The following is an 18,017-nucleotide window of genomic DNA, read 5'->3' on the forward strand; positions in this document are numbered from 1 at the left end:
AAAAAAAAAAAAAAAAAAAAAGCTATGGTTAGAACCAGGTCCGTGAAAAACTGCCGAGTGTCCAGAGTGGGGATCAGTGACGTCACAGTGGCTACCTCTGGACGACGTCACTGATCTCTTTAATGCAGCTGTGCAGGTTGTCCAACACGGCGTTGGGCCCCACGTTGCTCGGCCCCCCACTCGTGGAGGACGAGGCTCGGAGTTCCTGCAGGCTGAGCTCCAGCTTGCCCACAGCCTCTCGGAAGGCGAACTTGTTCCGGGTCAGAGGGATGCAGTCCACGTAACCTGAGCAGTAGTCTAAGAGCTGGTGGCCGGCGTCCAGAACCTGGCTGCTGGAGGGGCTGTCGGAGCTGGCGTGGAGCGCGCTGCTCAGTCCCTCAGCGCACTCCAGCAGGGCCTCCCGGCTGACCCGCTCCAAGGGGACCCGCTCCGCCTGCTGCCGGACGCGGCGCAAGGCGCCCTTCGAACTGACGGGCGTCGCTATGTGCAAGGAAGCAGTGGTGGTGGCGGCGCCGTTGGCCATTTTGGTGGGGGTTGTGTTGGCGCTGGCGGGGCACGAGGAGGAAGAAGCAGGAGGCACTTGAGGTGGTGGCACTGACGGTCTGCTCGTTCCTCCGGACGCTCGCCCCGACCTGTGACCTTTCAGCGTGTCTCCGTTCATCTCTGCGGGCGCTTGGTCCTCGCCGCCGCTGGAGGCGGGCTGCAGGCTGCGCAGGGTGGGAGGTGGAGGTGGAGCACACTTGGGTTTGACCAGCCGGGGGCGGTCCTTGTCCCCCTGGCTCTCGGACAGCAGTTTGAAGCGGTTCCCCTGAGAGTCCAGCCCCACCAGGTGCACGTCGGCGGGGCTGTGCTTCAGGGTGGGGGAGATCAGGACGGGAACTTTGTGGTTGTGGGTGCTGGAACCGGAGCTCTTAGAGGGGGAGGACCAGCTTTGACCCGGACTGTCCTCCTTCCCCTCTCTGGTCCTGCCGTCAGAGCCTGCCTCCCCTCCGACCCCCGGTGCCCTGGCGGCGGCCCCGCGGGGCAGCAGCTTGGCTTTGGGCCTCTCCCTGATCTGCGCCGTGCCCTCGTCCATCCTCTTCAGCAGCGTTTCGGAGGTCCTGGCGGCCCCGTTCTCCGGCTGGGAGGTGGTGGAGGCCGTCCTCTCCAGGAGGGGCTTGGCGCTGTGGTTTCTGGGTAAGGTCAGCGCCATGCGCTCCAGGTCCGGCAGTCCCGCCGACATGGAGGAGGTAGAATTGGACCTCGGGAAAGGCTTTGGTCCTGTGCCTAAACTACCGCCGTCCTCGGAGGAGGCCGTCTTCCCGGTGCGCAGCCCCAGCGTCTTTTTGATGAGTCTCGGGGTGAAAAAGCCGGCCAGCCCCCCCCAGCTGCTCCCGCTGGTCAGCTGCGAACTGAAGCTTCCGCTGGAGGGTTTCTGGCCGAACGCTGCACCACAGCAGCGGGACTGCGTCTGGTTGGGCTCCCCGTGGGAGTGGGAAGGAGAGAACCCCCCGACGCCGTCCGGCAGGGGGAGAGGAGCGCTGAAGTCCGCTGTGGGCTCGTACTTCTTGTGAGGCTGCGTCTCCTCCCGGAAGGAGCTGCTTCTCTTGGGGGGCGTGGGGAGGTTCTGCTGCTGGGACGTCTGCGAGGAGGAGGACGACGACTTCTTTTTGATGAAGGAGCTAAAGAAGCCGGTCTTGCGGTCTCTGGTGAACGTACCCATGTCCTGGGCGTCCTCCAAAAGGCTGCCGGGAGATTTGTCCCGCGGCTGCTGCTTCCTGGGGAGCGCCGGGGAGCTGCCAAATCGGCCATCGCCGCCGAGCAACGGTGGCGCCCAGCCTGGACGGAGGAGGAGAAAAAAAGGATCATAAACATGAACAAAATCTGAATCCAACCATCTTTAATTCTGAGAGTAACAAGAAACAGGTTGGGGCTCCGCCCCTTTTTCATCAGCAAATTTCAAATATTATTTAATAGCCAGACTTTCTATTAGTTAAAACTCATGAACATCAAAGAAATTTCAGCATTTCAGTAATATAATAGGATTCCTTAATAAGCATTAATAACACATTAACAAACATTAAAATGTTTATAACACATTTATTAGCACAATTAGCTGAATAAAGTTCATTAACATACTTATAAAAATTTAAAGTGAGGATCAAAAAAAAGCATTTCCGTAACAATTTATAAGATTCTTTGACAATATTATATAAGATTCCTTAACAAGCCTTAATAACACATTAATAAACATTATTAAAGTGTTAATAACATATTTGTTAGCATAATTAGCAAAATAAAGTTAATTAACATACTTAGCAAGATTCATTAACATCTAAAGTGAGATCGTTTTCTACAAAGGCCAAATTAATAAACTATTTGAAAGATTAAAAATTTATTAACTATTTTTTGTCAACATTACATTGAGCAGCGTTACCAACATTTTAGGAGAATAAAGGACAATTTTGAGCAAAGTCATCCCATTTCCGTAAGAATTTAGCAGCAAAATATTAATTAATTTACATAAGAGAGTCCGGATTTTCCCAAAGAAAAAAAAATTCTGCATCTAACACTTCCAGAAATGATTTAAGACCTCAAAATCTAATTTTAACTCCTTGATGCCTGTATTTATTTCTAGGTTTTCCAGAAATCATGCCTAATCTGCTGCTTATTACGTGGATTAGGTGCGTTTAGCTAAAAATAAACATGTAGGACACCGGCCCTCGAGGCCTGGATTTGGGGCCCTTTGTGCTAAATTGAGGTTATTTTGGACCCAAAGTGGTTTGACATCAAGAAGCTAAAAGGCGAATAATTAGGCAGGAAGTCAAACGTTTCTCTTCTTATACAGGAAGTAAAAGAAAATGGCTAAAAGTTGGGTGAAATGTTTACAAACACAAAAGTGGGAAGATGGGTAAAACTCTATAATAAGATTCCTTAACACGTTTTAATAACACGCTAACAAACATTAAAGCCTTCAGTGAAGGCTATAGGATGTTATAATGTGTTAAGACATTTATTGGCACAATAGTTTATTAACATATTTATTAGGATTCATTAACATCTAAAATGAGATAATTGCTACAAAATCCAAATTAATAAACTATTTACAAGCTTAACAAATGTGTTAAATATATTTGTTTACGTTATATAGTTTTTTTGCAGCACCTCATCTAGTGTTACCAGTATTTCAGTTGAAGAATTTAAAATTTTGAGACATTTCCATATGAACTTAGCAGTCAAACATGACATCATCTACAAAAGAGAGAAATAATTCAGCATCCCACTCCTCCAGAGATGAATTCAGACCTCAAAATCACATTTTAAACCCCTTTCTAGGTTTTCTAGAAATCCTGCCTTATCTGCTGCAGATTACCTGGATCAGGTGTGTTTAGCCAATGAGGAGCCTGAATGGCAGGTTAGTTGGAAAACATGTAGGACACCGGCCCTCGAGGAATGGATTTTTACACCCTTGTGCTAAATTAAGGTTATTTTAAAGCGGAAGTGGTTTAATAAATATGTGCATCAGTTGGCATGAAGGGGTTAAAAGGCTAATAATTTGGCAGGAAGTCAAACATTTTTCTCTTATACAGGAAGTGAAAGAAAATTGCTAAAAGATGGGTGAAATGTTTGCACTTAAAGGTAGAAAGATGTTTTATTATTGCCATTTAATATTCAGATTTGGCATAATTTAGATAAAAGATGTATTTCTTACTTCAGGAAACAACAGGGAGAAAACATACTTTATTCAGCCATGTTTATTTTAGATAATTTATTTAGACTTTTATTTTTGAAAACTATAAAATGAAATAACTCAGCAGGGGTGAGATATATATCCTTCAAAGCAATAAAACAAACTCTACTTGAGTTAAGTTCATATTTCTTACATTTAATAAATTAAATGTGACTGAAGTGTGTTATTGTTTGTCTGTTTTCCTTTAATCAATGCATTTTATTATCTCTGTAATGAGTTATATACATGTTTTTCTTGTATTATCTACAGCTAATACTTGAAATAAACCACATTTATCAATCAACCAATCAATGATTCAATTTATACTAAATCATGTTAGCAAAGCAGCACAGTGTCATAGATACAAAAATACCAATAAATAAACAAAAAGATGTGAAATTGTGTGACCATGCATTTATATGACAGAATTGAAAAATTATTTAAAAAAAATTCAACAATAAGGTAACAAAGTTAGATACATACATTCATTACAGCAGTGAGTGAGTGGAAAACGCCTCTAAAACAGGATTTTAATTACTAAAGAAATGAGATTTAAATTCATGCGTTGAATCATTTATTGTGCAGAAGAACCAAAACCGCTCAGAATAAATAAAATAAAAGTTTAAAAGTGAGACAGGATTTCTGCAAGTATTTAAACCATCACATATTTACACAGCTGTTTCATTCTTTTATTTTGAAAGGGTGTTGCTGTAGCCACTGAACAGAGTGAGTAGGTGGGGCTGTGCGGATCAGTCGTTTGGGAAAATCACGGCTCTTCTTCTCAGGCGGCGAGCTTGCCGACGCTGCAGGGTCTTCTGGGAGTCGCCGTCCGCCGACACACCTGTGGGATCAAGCGGCGCGGCCGACAGGTGGACAGTGGCGTGATAGGCCGTACCTGAGTGGCCGCCGGGGTCGGAGCGAGCGTCCAGCCCCCCCTCGATGTTCTCCTTGTTTTCCGTGTGCTTGTGGAGCGAGCGGGACTTGGAGGGCAGCAGGGGCATGTCGTGGCCGAAGGAGTGCAGCGGGCCGCTGTGACTCTGCCGCGACTCCGTCTTACAGAGCTCCTCTGCTACCTCTGAAAACACACAAACGGGAACGTCAGACCAACATCACACAACAGTTTTCAGGTTTTTCTTTTCTGGATTTGCTCTTAAAAAAACAGAGTCAGGAGCATAAAGTTAGAAACAGGATTGGAATAAAACAAATCCTCTCCATGCTTTTATACCTTCAGAGATGCTGGAGTCGTGGAACATCGTCTCAAAAGCTTGATGGATTTCTGCAAACGAAGGTCTTTCTAGAGGATTCCACTGCCAGCCTGGAGAACAATGAAAACAGGAGGGTTAGTTAGGGTTACATGTGACATGTCTTTACTGAGAAATTCTTTTTAAACAGGAAACGACGATCACATGACAGGAAGTTCTCGCACAAGTTGCAAAATTACTTTTTCCATTGGTGTAGTTTTACTACTAAATTAAACATTAGGAATAAAATGTGACAATAGAGATCCTTCTCTTTTAATGTATCTAATATCTTTTTATGTGTTTTTAAGTCAGATATAACAAAATGCCACCTATGCGGCGACCTAAATGCAAGTTTTTTTTTTTTAGCTAATTCAGAAGGTGGGCGTGTGGTGGCATTTGTAATCGGGAGGCTGCAGTTGTATTTTTACATGAAAATGTTAAGACCACCAGACGATTTTTCTCTAAAAGTTGACATCAGTCAGTGGCCGCCCAGGCACATTTGGAGATTGTGTGGTGGCAGTCCACTGACAGGTGGGGATGACGCCATTATGCAATCGGGCGACTCTGATTGGACGATGTGGGACTGTCTCCATCCAGAGCCAGCAGGTAGTATATAAAAAGTGGGCCTTTCTGCACGCTTTTTGCTACCGTCTACATTCACAACCACGCCAACGATTTTCAAAATTCTGCTGATGCCTCCCCATCGCTCGGTGGCAGTTGTATTTGTGACCGTAGTATAGAGGGAAGCACACAGGATTCATGAAGCTCGTCTGGCCGTCTCTAATGAAACGTACCATTGTCGTATGTGTGGTAAGCGTATCGAAAAGTATTTGTAAGGATAATAGAAGTTGCACAAACTTATGACATACATTTTTGCCAATTTTTTTCAGATAATACCTGAAAATATACTTAATTGTGATATATATTGTTATTGGGATATAAAATAATCTATATTATGATATGTAAGGTTAACTACCCACTACCCCTTAGTGCTGCCACAAACCATTATTTTAATAGTCGATTAATCACCGATTATTTATTCCGATTAGTCGACTAATTGGGTCATGCGCAAAGTGGGATGTAAAACACACTTTTTAACCATCATTAGCTTTAAACTAACTAAAAATTAGATTTTTAGCATTACCTGTGACAATGCTATTGTGAAAACTGTAATCTGAAGATGCTAGTGCTGATAGCTGAAAACGCTGAAATTAATAGCTAAAAATGCTAACGCTGATAGCTGAAAACGCTGAAATTGACAGCTAATAATGCTTAAATTGGTAGCTGAAAACACTGACATTGATAGCTAGAAATACTGAAATTGATAGCTAAAAACGCTGAAGCTGATTGCTGAAAATGATAGCTAAAATATTAGCTAAACTCCAAAATAACCTAAAAGAAAAACAACAAAAAGAGCCTAAATTAGCCAAAATAGCTAGCATGTAGCTGAAATATTAGCTAAACTCCAAATTAGCCTAAAAACCTTAATAAATGCCAAAATAGGCCAAAAAGCTTGCAGCATGTCATTATAAATTTCAACTTTAGTACACTCCATATAATGTAAAGTAACGACTAATCGGCTATTAAATTAGTCGTCGACTATTTAATAGTCGATTAGTCGACTAATCGTGGCAGCCCTACTACCCTTATGTATTGCTTAGGTGTTCACTATGCCTTGTTGCTCCCAGTATGCCCATAGAAAAAACGGCATGAACATTTTCTCTCTATGGGCTCATAAAACAGTCAACAATCTTGATATTTTCGTGTCGATTTGACCATTTTTCTCCATAGTCGTATGGTTTTCCTGCACGTTTCCACCCGTAAGGACAGTAGTGACTCAGTCTTTAGAGAACGTGTTTGCTGAATGGCTTCTAAACCCTTTTTTGCACTCACATGCCCTCATGAGTTCGTAAACTTTCGGCGGACATCCCTCGGGCTGTCCCATGCGATAACCTTTCTCCAGAAGATCGTACACCTGCGACAAATCGATGCCGGGATACGGGGACATGCCATAGGTGGCGATTTCCCACAGCAGCACTCCGAACGCTAAAAGAAGAACAAAATTAATCAACAAGGGAGTCAAATGAAGTAAAATAAAGACACATGCAGTGACGGTTCTCACCCCAGACGTCTGACTTGATGGAGAAAGTGTTGTAAGCCAGACTCTCCGGGGCCGTCCATTTAATAGGGAACTTGGCTCCGGCGTGGGCGGTGTAGGTGTCACCGGTCATCAGCCGACTGAGACCAAAGTCTGCCACTTTCACGACATGATTTTCCCCAACCAGGCAGTTCCTCGCCGCAAGATCCCTGAGGTCAGAAACACACAGGAAGGATGAGAATAGTGCTGCCACAAACCATTATTTTAATGGTCGACGAATCACCGATTATTTTTTCCGATTAGTTGACTAATCGGGTCATGGACAAACTGGATGTAGAGCACACATCTTAATCATTAGCTTTAAACAAAACTAAAAACTAGATATATAGCATCACCTGTGATAATGCTAGTGTGAATGTTGTAAGTTGAATTTGGCCACTGAAGATGCTAGTGCTGATAGATGAAGATGCTGAAATTGATAGCTGAAAACGCTGAAGTAGACAGCTGAAAATGCTGAAGCTGATAGCCAGCTAAAATATTAGTTAAATGCCAAATTATCCTAAAAAAACTGAAGTTGCCCAAAAGTTAGCCAAGACAGCTAGCCTGCAGCTGAAATATTAGCTAGACTCCAAAATAGCCTAAAAAACAAACAAACAAAAAAAAGCCTAAATTAGTCAAAATAGCTAGCATGTAGATGAAATATAAGCTAAACTCCAAAATAGCCAAACAAAACAAACTGTATTCTGACCCTTTATAATATAAAGTAATGGCTAGTCAACTATTAAATTAGTCGTTGGCTATTTTAGTAGTCAATTAGCCGTTTATTAGTCGACTAATCGTGGCACCCCTAGATGAAAATGAGACAAAAAGAAGAAGAAGAAAAAAAGGGAAAATCCTTCTTCCACCTGTGTATGAAGTTCTTCTTCTCCAGGTACTCCATAGCAGAGGAGATCTGTGTGGCCATGTACAGCAGCACCACGGCGTTCACCTCGGCTTTGTCACAATCTCTCAAATAATCCAGCAGGTTTCCGTGCGGCATGTATTCGGTCACGATGTAGAACGGAGGCTCCAGAGTACACACACCTGTGACAGAGGTGACACACAGGTGAGACGACTGCAGCAAAGCTAAAGAAAAAATGGAAGAGGTGTTAAAAACTACAACTGACCTAGGAGCTGAACGAGATTTGGGTGTTTCACTTCTTTCATGACTGCCGCCTCTTTTAGAAACTCTTCAACTTCCATCGTGTCCTCCTGTTGGCGTACAAATAGGAATAAACAAAGGATGACGACAGAAGTTCAATTAAAGACTTTAAGATCATTCAAAAAGACTGCATGTTTAAAGAAAATGAACAGGTATAATTTAGCAAACATAAATAATGCAACAGAATATTACTCTGCATGCAGACTTAAAGAGAGAAAGTCACATGTAATACCAACAACCACCTGTAGGGGGAGCTCTAACACAAATGTTTTGAGTTCCTGAAAATGCACCAAACAAAGAAAGCAAATATGAAGGAGCGTCCGAACCTTTAGTGTTTTGACAGCCACAGTCAGGTTGTATTTCTTCCACATTCCGACGTACACCTCCCCATACTGGCCCCCTCCCAGCTTGTGCTTCATAGTGATGTCTGTGCGCTCCATCTCCCACTTATCGTGGATGGGCGACACGCCGTACACTGTGGGCTTGTTGCATTTGGGTGCGGGGTAGTGCAGGGTGGTGACCAGGCCATCGGGTACGGTGGAGTGGTGGTGGACCAGCTCGGCTAAAGTAGCAAACCGGCTTTCGGATGTCACATAAACCTGAGGAGGACAGACAGTTAGAGCTGAACCGTCTTTGCCAGTCAGGTGTCGGTCATCCCAGACAAAGGCGTACCTTTCCATCGGTGCCTGTGTTGATCCGGTAGTGGTACACTCTGCCCTCGTAGCGCAGGGAGATGGACAGCTGCCCGGGACTGCTTTCACTTTCACGCACTAAGAAACTGCCGTTGATCAGGGAGGACAGAAGATACTCTGCAGCGCTGCGGGAGACGGGCCCGTGGTACCAGCTATGCTTCTCTAGACTGTTGACGGGTGTGATGTAGTTGGAGGGAACCCAACCCTGACCGTTCTTGGACCGGACTTCGCTCCACTCTCCATTCTGGTTGTAGCCCAGCACACGCAGCTTTTCACCTGGACACATACGGGGAAACCACACATCCTGTCAATCAAAGATATGGAAGCAGACTCAACCTGAAGTCCCACTCTGATCTATTTTCAAAACGTTCCCTGTGGTCTTTTAATTATGATTATAACCTGTGTTGCTTTCTTGGATTCAGAGGGGCAACCCCACTTCTATGGTTACCCGCTCACCCACTAGCTTACAGCCCTTCACAACCTCAAGCTAACATTACCTACATGGATCAAGTCGTCTACAAGTGGATGCATCAGAATGGAGAGGAGCAGGGAGCCTGTGGTGTCTTTTTATGTACGTCACAAATAAGTTCTTTTTCAAACCACATTTTTTCATCTGCTCTTAATTCACAACAATTTGAATACAGAAATACTCAGAAATGTGATTTAAAACCTTGTTTTCTTAACATACATCCTACAATGCTACAAGAACATGTTTATCTTTGAGGTGGAGCTCAGCTATAAATTTATAAACTTAACTATTCTAAATTAAATAAATGCTAATTTAGTAACCCTTACTTGAAAAAATAGTGTTTTAGTGTTACTATGGAGAGGTAAAAGAGCCACAGGTGGCTCCGGAGCTGCAGGTTGCAGACCCCTGGTTTAAACAAACTCTTATTTTGAAACCAGTTTAACTACCAAGCTTTTCTTATTTTAGAATAAAAAGTTAAAAGAAAAAAACTTAAAATTGATAACCTCCGTCGTCAGTAAACCAATGCAATAACATTTAAGTGATAATCTTTACTAAAGGACAAGGAAATGTTTTCAGGTCATTTTAATTTAAGTCATAGAAGAAACTCTTTCATCTAAAAATATTTCAATCTATACTGAAAACTTTGTTATTTAGCGATGCGTTTTAAAATGGGAACTATTGTGTGGGAACGTTTTTAATGATTTTTATATTTTTGATGTCAATCTTTCAATCTTATTGATTTTTAGGAATTTACTTGTGTTTTATTAATCGATTCATATTTCCTTTTGTAATTTTGTATATTTTTGCACAGCAGTTTGAATTCCCTTGAATATGAATTGTCTCTTATAAATAAACTTGCATTTCACATTAAAAAGCATTACTGACAGTTAGCTACAAATCTATTTTTCATCTGGACCAATGGTAAAATTGTCTCTCTTTATAACTTAAATGAAAGTATTTTAGAGAAGGGATGGAGAAATAGAAGGACCCCCTCACATTCAGAGGATTGCACCAACTTCCTCCTCTGTTACCTAGCAGCTCCACCTCCACAAACAAAAACTGCACCAAACACGGTGATGGAAGCGCTCGGCCTGCCAGAGAAAGTAGATCAAATTCTTTGCAACAATGGCAGGGCTGGGCTAACATGTAGGGACTTGGTTTGCTGTCTGTCCCTGACGTCAGTGCGGGAGAGCTGAAGGAGTGGAGGGACCGACGGGCTGAGAGGAGCCGTCGGTGTGCCGAACACTAAGAACTTCCTGTTGGATGCAGATTGTAAATAACGAAAAGACTAAAGGAATTAGGGAACAGAATAAAAAAAATAAAGGGTAAAAGTTTATGTTTCACAATACTCTCAGTTTCCCAATTCCAACAGAAACATGTGACTAAGACTTGATAGTTTTTTCCTCACAAAAATATATGAAAAAGATCCACAACAGGTGAAACAAGTTCATTTGATCTGGTTAATCTGGTAAATCCAGGTTTTGTGAATCATGAAACACCTCAAATTTTGTGCTAATTTTTAGCAAAAACTAAAAATAACTTCAACCTTGACCGAAAAATTCTTGCTTGAAAAGAGTTGAGAGAAAGAGAAGCCTAAAAGCAGGTATGCCAAACAGCCTCTGGGAACCACATTAAACAGATGATTACCCACCGATCCGGCGGTCTCCTCTGAGTCTGCGCCCCCAGACTTCAGGGAGCGGAAACACTCAGAGAGAAACTGTTTCACATTGAGAATCGGAGATGACGCCGGCCTGGCATCAAGAGCAGCCGAGTCTAAGACGCAGGCCTGCCCGGTCCTGTTCATTTGCTTTTCCAGAGGAGATTCATATGACTGCAGATGCTGGAGGGGCAAAATCTCTGATTTAAGCTACGATTGAGGGCATTAACGTGGTTTCTGTTTCAGTTAATATTACACTCTAATGTTGGAAAGCTCTTTGACTTACTGTAACTCTTTATCCATTAACCCGATCAGTGTAATTCCAGCTAATTAACGGTGCAAAATTTAGGGCATGTTAAAGGTTTTTTGCATTATTCGATCATTGATAAGATCTCAGGTGTTTAAGAGTCAATTACATTTAATGAAATGTTGATCCGGTTAATGGTTGAAAAGTACGGAAGCCAAAAACCGCCTGCCCTACTTTTTTTTTTAATCCTTTTCATGATATAAATCTTGTGAAAACGACAAAATGAACTTGGTTTTCTCAAGAAAACAAACTTGGTTTTCTCGTTATAACGATATAATCAATAACGAAAAATGAAGCGCCCCCCTCTCTTCCTTTCCTGCACTGAGATGCTGAGACTTCACCTGTTTTAAGTGTCTTTATTTTGTGGTTAACAACAAAAACAGCAGAAGAAGACTCCACAAAAGTTGCCCCTCAAACGTCTTCATTCTGTCTCATGCATCAGGTCTCCTTCCTTTATTTCCTTAAAACCTTGAAACAAAAAGGTTGGTTGACAGAATTCAATTCAATCTGCGAATGGTACATTCACTGAACTCCGGACATTAGCGAACCCAAACAGCCACTTGGGCCAGCTCAGTCCGCTACTCTGCTTTTGTCATTTTTCTACAAAAAAAATCAGTTTTTCAGAGAAAATGTCAAACCTATTTAATCAATCGATTTGATATGGATTTGTTCTGGTGTTTGACAAGTTCTCTGATAAACTGCATTGTTTTGCTGCTGATGTCCGGAGCTCAGTGAACGCACCATGCAGAAAAACATTCTGGGTTCTCTCAATGAACCTGTTTGTTCGAGGCTTTTTTTAGGAAATAAAGGAAGTGTTGGCTGGTGCATGAGACGGAATTAAGACGTTTAAAGAGCATAGATCCACTAATATATAAAAAATAGACTAAAAACAAAGTTTGTGGAGGGTTCTTCTGCTGTTTTTCTTGTTAACCACAAACTAAAGAGACTCAAAACAGGTAAAGTCTCGTCGTCTCAGTGCGGGAGAGGGAGAGGGGAAGCTTCATTTTTCGTTATTGATTATCTCGTTATAACAAGGAGAAAATGGGAAAACTATTAAAAAAAAAAAGTAGGGCAGGCTGTTTTCTGCTTCGGTAGAAAAGTTAAGATTTTTGTATTATACCTTTGTCTGTGGCATCTCAGGTGTTAAAGGGTCAATTACAATCAACAAAACTCAGTTCATTTGTTTCAAAAGTTGCTTTTCTCCACTTCAGAATCTGCTGGAATTACATTGTTCGGATTAACGATTGAAAAGTTACGGAATATTAAGGATTTTTTGTATATAAAGTTGCAAATAAACATCTCAGGTGTTAAAGAGTCAATTACAATCAATTCATTTGTTCATTTGTTTGACTTTCTCCTTCTCTGTTGGGCTGAGGAGGTTTGAATGATGACACACAATTCAAGAAGTTGGAACAAAATATTCTTTTAAAAATTGGAATGAAAAGTTTCTCAGTTTCCTGCTAATGGAGGAAATAAGTGCGGCTGAACTTCCATGCTGGATCCGTTTCCCTCTTGTTCAATGAGGTAAGCATGATTGGCACACTGCATTCCTCTGGAGTTACTACGATTTAATGCAAACAGCTCCTTGATGAGCTGCTGACGTACCGCTCATCAGGTCTTTCATAAGGACGGCTTAGCAACCAGCCAAAACTGTGTTTATGGAGAGGGTGTGGCTGAGAACATCAAGGAAATCAAACAGGATAATTTGCTGCTGAAAACAGGTTTTGACGCAAATTGATCATCCCTTAACGACGGCCTCAGAGAAGCAACAGTGACAAGTAACTTCTGCACAAACAATACATTTAAGGATGTGAAACTTTATTTCAAAGTTGACTTTTTTACCTTTAGTGATGCTGAGTGTGTTGTCTCCACTAGCAACGAAGTCATAAAGTGCAACGAAGAGGTTAGGGTCGCTCTCAGCCGCCCCCAGAAGGTTCTCCTTGGAGCTCCAGCGCACAGCCTCTGTCAGAGCTTCTGGGAAAGAGGAGAGTTTAGAGGTCAGAAAAATGCAAGACATCGTTCATACAGGTCCAGAGCTACAATTCATACAATAAAAGTCTTCATCTGATCTACAGATCAACCAAGATGTTCCCTTCTAACGTCTCCCTGACCCTCGAGCTACCTGTCTGTCCAGGATGAGCATCCAGCCTCAAACCTGTACGGAGAGGAGGACCACTCAGAGCCGCCCACTCCTCTTCAAAGCTGCTACTTGGTTGGAGGCACCTTAAAAGCATCACTTGACCCGATCCACTCTCTGCAAAGAACCGTTTTTGTACCACAATAAAAAGCCCTGCTTTGTTCAGGTGAGATGTGAGGTGGGTGTGTTCCTTCCATGTGCATTTAAGCAGGAAGAAGGGGAGGAGCTACACAAGCTGGATGGAGGAGATCCACATTGGACAGGAGGAGGAACACCCAGCCCACACAGTGATTAGTTAATGAGCAGCGAGCACGCCGCGCTTCTCCAGCAGCTGCTGCATGTTCAAACAGCTGCTGAAACCAGAGATCGTGATTATGGAGGACTTAGAAAAAAGATGACCAATTTACAGATATATTTCTTTGTTTTAGCCAAAGACAAAACTATTTTACCTCTTTATAAAGGTATTGATTTAAAACATGTGTGCTTTAGCGGTTAAAATTCTCCAGAGTTGATGGAAATCTTCTTACAATCCGTTCCTAAATTGGGTTTTTGACTTTTGCATCTTATCATGGCGTCATTATTGCAAAAAGTTGATTCTGTTTGCAAACTTTTTAACAAAAATTAAGTCAAAAAACACACAAAAAACATTCTGTATGCAAAATATAAACATGAAACGCACAAAATTCCTTATTTTACAATGAGAGAAGACAGTTTCAGGTTATAAACACACATAATAGGGTGAATGCTTAGTAAGCATTCCCTCTCCTTTACGTAGGTTTTTCGGCTTGTAAAAACTCTATCATACTTTGAGCTATTTCAATAATCTTGGTATCAAAATGTTCAGCTCATTCAGGACATTACTGTTTGCATTTTTAGTATTCAAAAACTTTATAGTTTTTGAAATATTGAGCAAAATATGCCCCAAAGGAAATGAATGAGAAAGTTTTCAAATTTCAAAATGTTAAGTAGATGAGCAACAAACCTTTAAATATATTCATGGGCTGTGTTTTAATGTTTTAAAGTAATTTTCAAAAAATTGGGAGTTAAGCTAAGATTTTAGTTACATGCTAACATTTTTGGCTAATTTGTTATCTACTGAGGTTGTTATAGGCTAATTTAGAGCTTAGCTTTTATTTTAGCAACAGGCTAACCTTTTCACTAATTTAGTTTACTGAAGAGTTTTAGGTTATTTTGGAGTTTAGCTCATATTTAAGCAACACACTAAATATTTGTGCAAAACTGGCATGTATTAGAGATTTTTAAGCAATTTTACTATACTATTTTACTATTTTAATTTAGGTGAACTTCAGCGTTCTTTCATAGATCTTTAATTCATTTTCCGGTCTTTTAGCAAGTTTAACATTTTGCAAATAACTTTTGCATTTTCAGCAAATTCCTTCAGCAATTTAAGTAAATTGGTTCAACATTTTCAGGAAGAAGCTTCAGCTTTTTCGGCGAATACTTTCAGCAAAAAGCATTCACACGAGCATTATCGAAGGTAATGCAACTTCTCTAGTTCATGAATGCCAATACTTTTCTAAGCTTCCTTTTTTATAGAAACTGGTTTATTGGTTTATTTAAAGCTATAAAAACATAAAAAATGTTAAAAAAATATCTTGATATATGAAGCCTACTTAAGATTTCATAAATTAAATGGAAAACAAAAGAAAATGTTGCTTTCTTCTTGACATTTGAATAACTGCTAATCATAAAAACACATATTTGCACCCACAAACAGTACGTCACACATTTTTTTACATGGTTGCCATAATCTGGTTCCTAACATCTATTAAAAGTTATTTACACTTTATCAGTCCAAGGGCAGATTATTTATCGTCTTATTGAAACCAAACATTTCTGAAGTTCCTGTGTGAGACTCATGTCATCCTCCTCATACCAGCAGGTTTTTCAAGCTCTGATTAGTACAAATGACTCAGTAAAACATGTCTACAGCGTCCCCATGCTGACACACACCTTTGTTCTGAAGCAGCATACATTGCAACTCGGCGCAGGACGCCAGCTGGCTCAGCCACAACTCCCAGTACATCTTCTGTTCTGGGGGTCACCAGTATGTCCACAACGCTTCCCTGTTTTCCCTGCTGGTAATCCAAACACCCGTCCTAACTGTGTCTACTTCAACGAGAAGGGCTCAAAAACAAACTGTGGCCTGAGCAAAGTGGTTTTCTTCATAATCTCCAAAAGTCCAGGTAAAAAGCTCAGACACCCTCAGCTGATGAAGTTTAACAGCAAAAACTGTCTGTAGGAGGGAAGACAGAAAATGTCTGGACCCTCAGCGGTAATGGGGTGTTGTGAATAGTTCAGAGAAACCTAAGCCTAACGTGGTGTTTGTGCACGAGCATGAGGGCTGAACCGGAGCTGTGGGCAGCGACAGATGGTTGGACAGACAGAGGTCTTAGTGCTCCTTAGTTTTCATCTGTCAGAATTTATGACACCATGTGTGTTCATTTCTACATCGTCATGCAAGAAGCAACCACAGCTGGCAGACCAGTATGGTAGAAACCTTTTCCCTGGACAACTTTAAGTCCTTTTGAAAGCCACTGATTTGTTTAAGTGAAAGATCAACAACCCTCAACTCAAAAAGAACCATTTGGGACCGTTTCTTACTCACCAAACCCACGATGTCCTTAGAAAACACAACACTGTTTTCTATCTGTCATTGTTACTATTAAAGATTAATTATCTTGGTTTGCTCATATAAAAAAACATACAAATAAAAAGAGGAAGTAGTATATTTTCCCTAATTTAATATTGTTTTTTTCTTTGCTTTGCTAAAGGTGCATATAGGTAACTTTCAAAATAAAAGACACTGTTCCACATTACTGCAGTAAATGTTCTCCAACAAAACATTTTAATCAAAGCAAGTCAAAAAGTGCTTTTTTCCTAGATATACATTAAATTTACTTTGTAAAAAGATAATTCAAAATGCTTTACATAAGAAACATTTAAAAGAACTAGTAAATTATTCATTAAAATAAAAATGTAAAGAAAGATAAAAAGACATGAATTTAAAGTAAGCCTAAAGTAACAGTTCAGATGTAAGAGGAACAAGTGTGGGAAAAGAGGAAAATTGTCACCACATATTCACAATTTTAGTTCAAAGCGTCTGATAAGAAAACTCTGATGACCCAGCATTCTAGCAGCATTTAAACGCATCACTTGCACCCAAATCTTGGCAACATAAAGAGTCTCACATCAGATGTGTGCGTACATACGGTTTTGTGTGTGCATATCGGGCAATTGATGCGTACTTTTTAAAGATTTGTGTGTGTAGTTAGGTTTAAGCTGCTTTCTTTTTTTGGGGGGGGGAATTCATATTTTTTGTACATGTGAATACACAAGTGCAAGTACACAAAGTTTATGCACAAAATGTATAGTGTGAGTTATAAATCAAGAATTACGCACGCACAAATCCAAAGATACACACATGTTAAGAATTATGCACAGACAAATCCAAAGTTAAACAAAAATCAAGAAAAACAAACAAACAAAAACTATTAAAATTATTAGCTATCTTTTTCCCAATTTACTACTGCTGTTAATCTCAATACAAATATGATTTTATTGGTCAAACTATATATATATATATATATATATAAGGGCTGTCAGATTTGTCACGTTAAAAACGCATTATTTTGACGTGTGTTTGACGCCGACAATTTTTTTGACGCATTAATCGCGGATGTTTCTCATACGTGCCTTTCCATACCGCGCGTCCGGGCGTCCCGCCCCCTAACTCACCGGCTGCTCTCACTAGAACACAGGCGGGTCTCCAACCACCCAGCTGCGAGCTAAAACCGGCCGGCGCTAGGACCTGGAGAGCTCCTGCACCCTAAACCGGCTCCGGTTCGCGTCCAGTACCACGTCTGGTGGTACCAGCTCGCGTCCGGTGCCGCGTCCCGAGAGCTGCGGACCCCCGACGTTCCGAATCCGAACAGCAAGCGCACCGGGGGACGTTTTAAATGTTCTGGAGGTTTAAGCGTGATCCAGCCCCAGCATAGCGGTCTGTCTGCCGGCATATTCATGGCGTGAGCTCCGCTGGACACGTCGCTGCATCGAGCTGCAGCCAGAGAACGCGGCGGCAGTAACAGACTGTCAAACTATCCACAGAGTATCCATCTTTTCTCAGTCTTTAATGTTTTAAAAAACAAAAGTTCATTGGCAATGATAAATCTCTATTTCATTTATTACTGCAGTTCAGCAGAGGAGGAAAAGATTTGGTCCTGACAAAAAATGAACATTAAAGTGTTATGGAAATTTTATTTTTGATGTTTTTTTATTTTATTTTACTGAACGTTGATTGAAGCTTTGAATTTAAAATGCCCTTCACTTGCACTTGGGCTGTTGTTAGGCATTTTATGTTACAGCCTTTGATTGTTAAGAAAGTTTATCTCAATACAATAGAGCTGCCACAAACGATTATTTTAATAGTCGACTAATCACCGATTATTTTTTCCGATTAGTCGACTAATCGGGTCATGCACAAAG

At 41.2% G+C, this 18,017-nt stretch overlaps 1 protein-coding gene across 4 annotated transcripts in view; it reads right to left on the reverse strand.

Annotated features, from left to right (window-relative positions):
* Window positions 1–6: 6 nt before the first annotated feature.
* Window positions 7–18,017, reverse strand: part of abl2 (c-abl oncogene 2, non-receptor tyrosine kinase) — a 37,117-nt gene continuing 19,106 nt past the window's right edge. The window contains exons 1-11 of one of the 4 annotated variants that reach the window (XM_036211450.1): window positions 13,497–13,671; window positions 13,217–13,345; window positions 8,922–9,217; window positions 8,576–8,848; window positions 8,215–8,299; window positions 7,954–8,131; window positions 7,073–7,257; window positions 6,844–6,996; window positions 4,935–5,024; window positions 4,605–4,784; window positions 7–1,818 (exon numbers count right to left, since the gene is read on the reverse strand). In XM_036211450.1, coding sequence (XP_036067343.1) covers window positions 92–1,818; window positions 4,605–4,784; window positions 4,935–5,024; window positions 6,844–6,996; window positions 7,073–7,257; window positions 7,954–8,131; window positions 8,215–8,299; window positions 8,576–8,848; window positions 8,922–9,217; window positions 13,217–13,345; window positions 13,497–13,608 — 3,408 coding nt within the window. In that variant the 5' untranslated portion in view covers window positions 13,609–13,671 and the 3' untranslated portion in view covers window positions 7–91. Of the gene's footprint in view, window positions 1,819–4,604; window positions 4,785–4,934; window positions 5,025–6,843; window positions 6,997–7,072; window positions 7,258–7,953; window positions 8,132–8,214; window positions 8,300–8,575; window positions 8,849–8,921; window positions 9,218–13,216; window positions 13,349–13,496; window positions 13,672–18,017 lie in introns of those variants that run through there. The other 3 variants (XM_024278910.1, XM_024278908.2, XM_024278909.2) reach the window with 3 other exon arrangements.

The sequence above is a fragment of the Oryzias melastigma genome, linkage group LG4 (genome assembly GCF_002922805.2).
Source record: "Oryzias melastigma strain HK-1 linkage group LG4, ASM292280v2, whole genome shotgun sequence".
Lineage (NCBI taxonomy): Eukaryota > Metazoa > Chordata > Actinopteri > Beloniformes > Adrianichthyidae > Oryzias > Oryzias melastigma.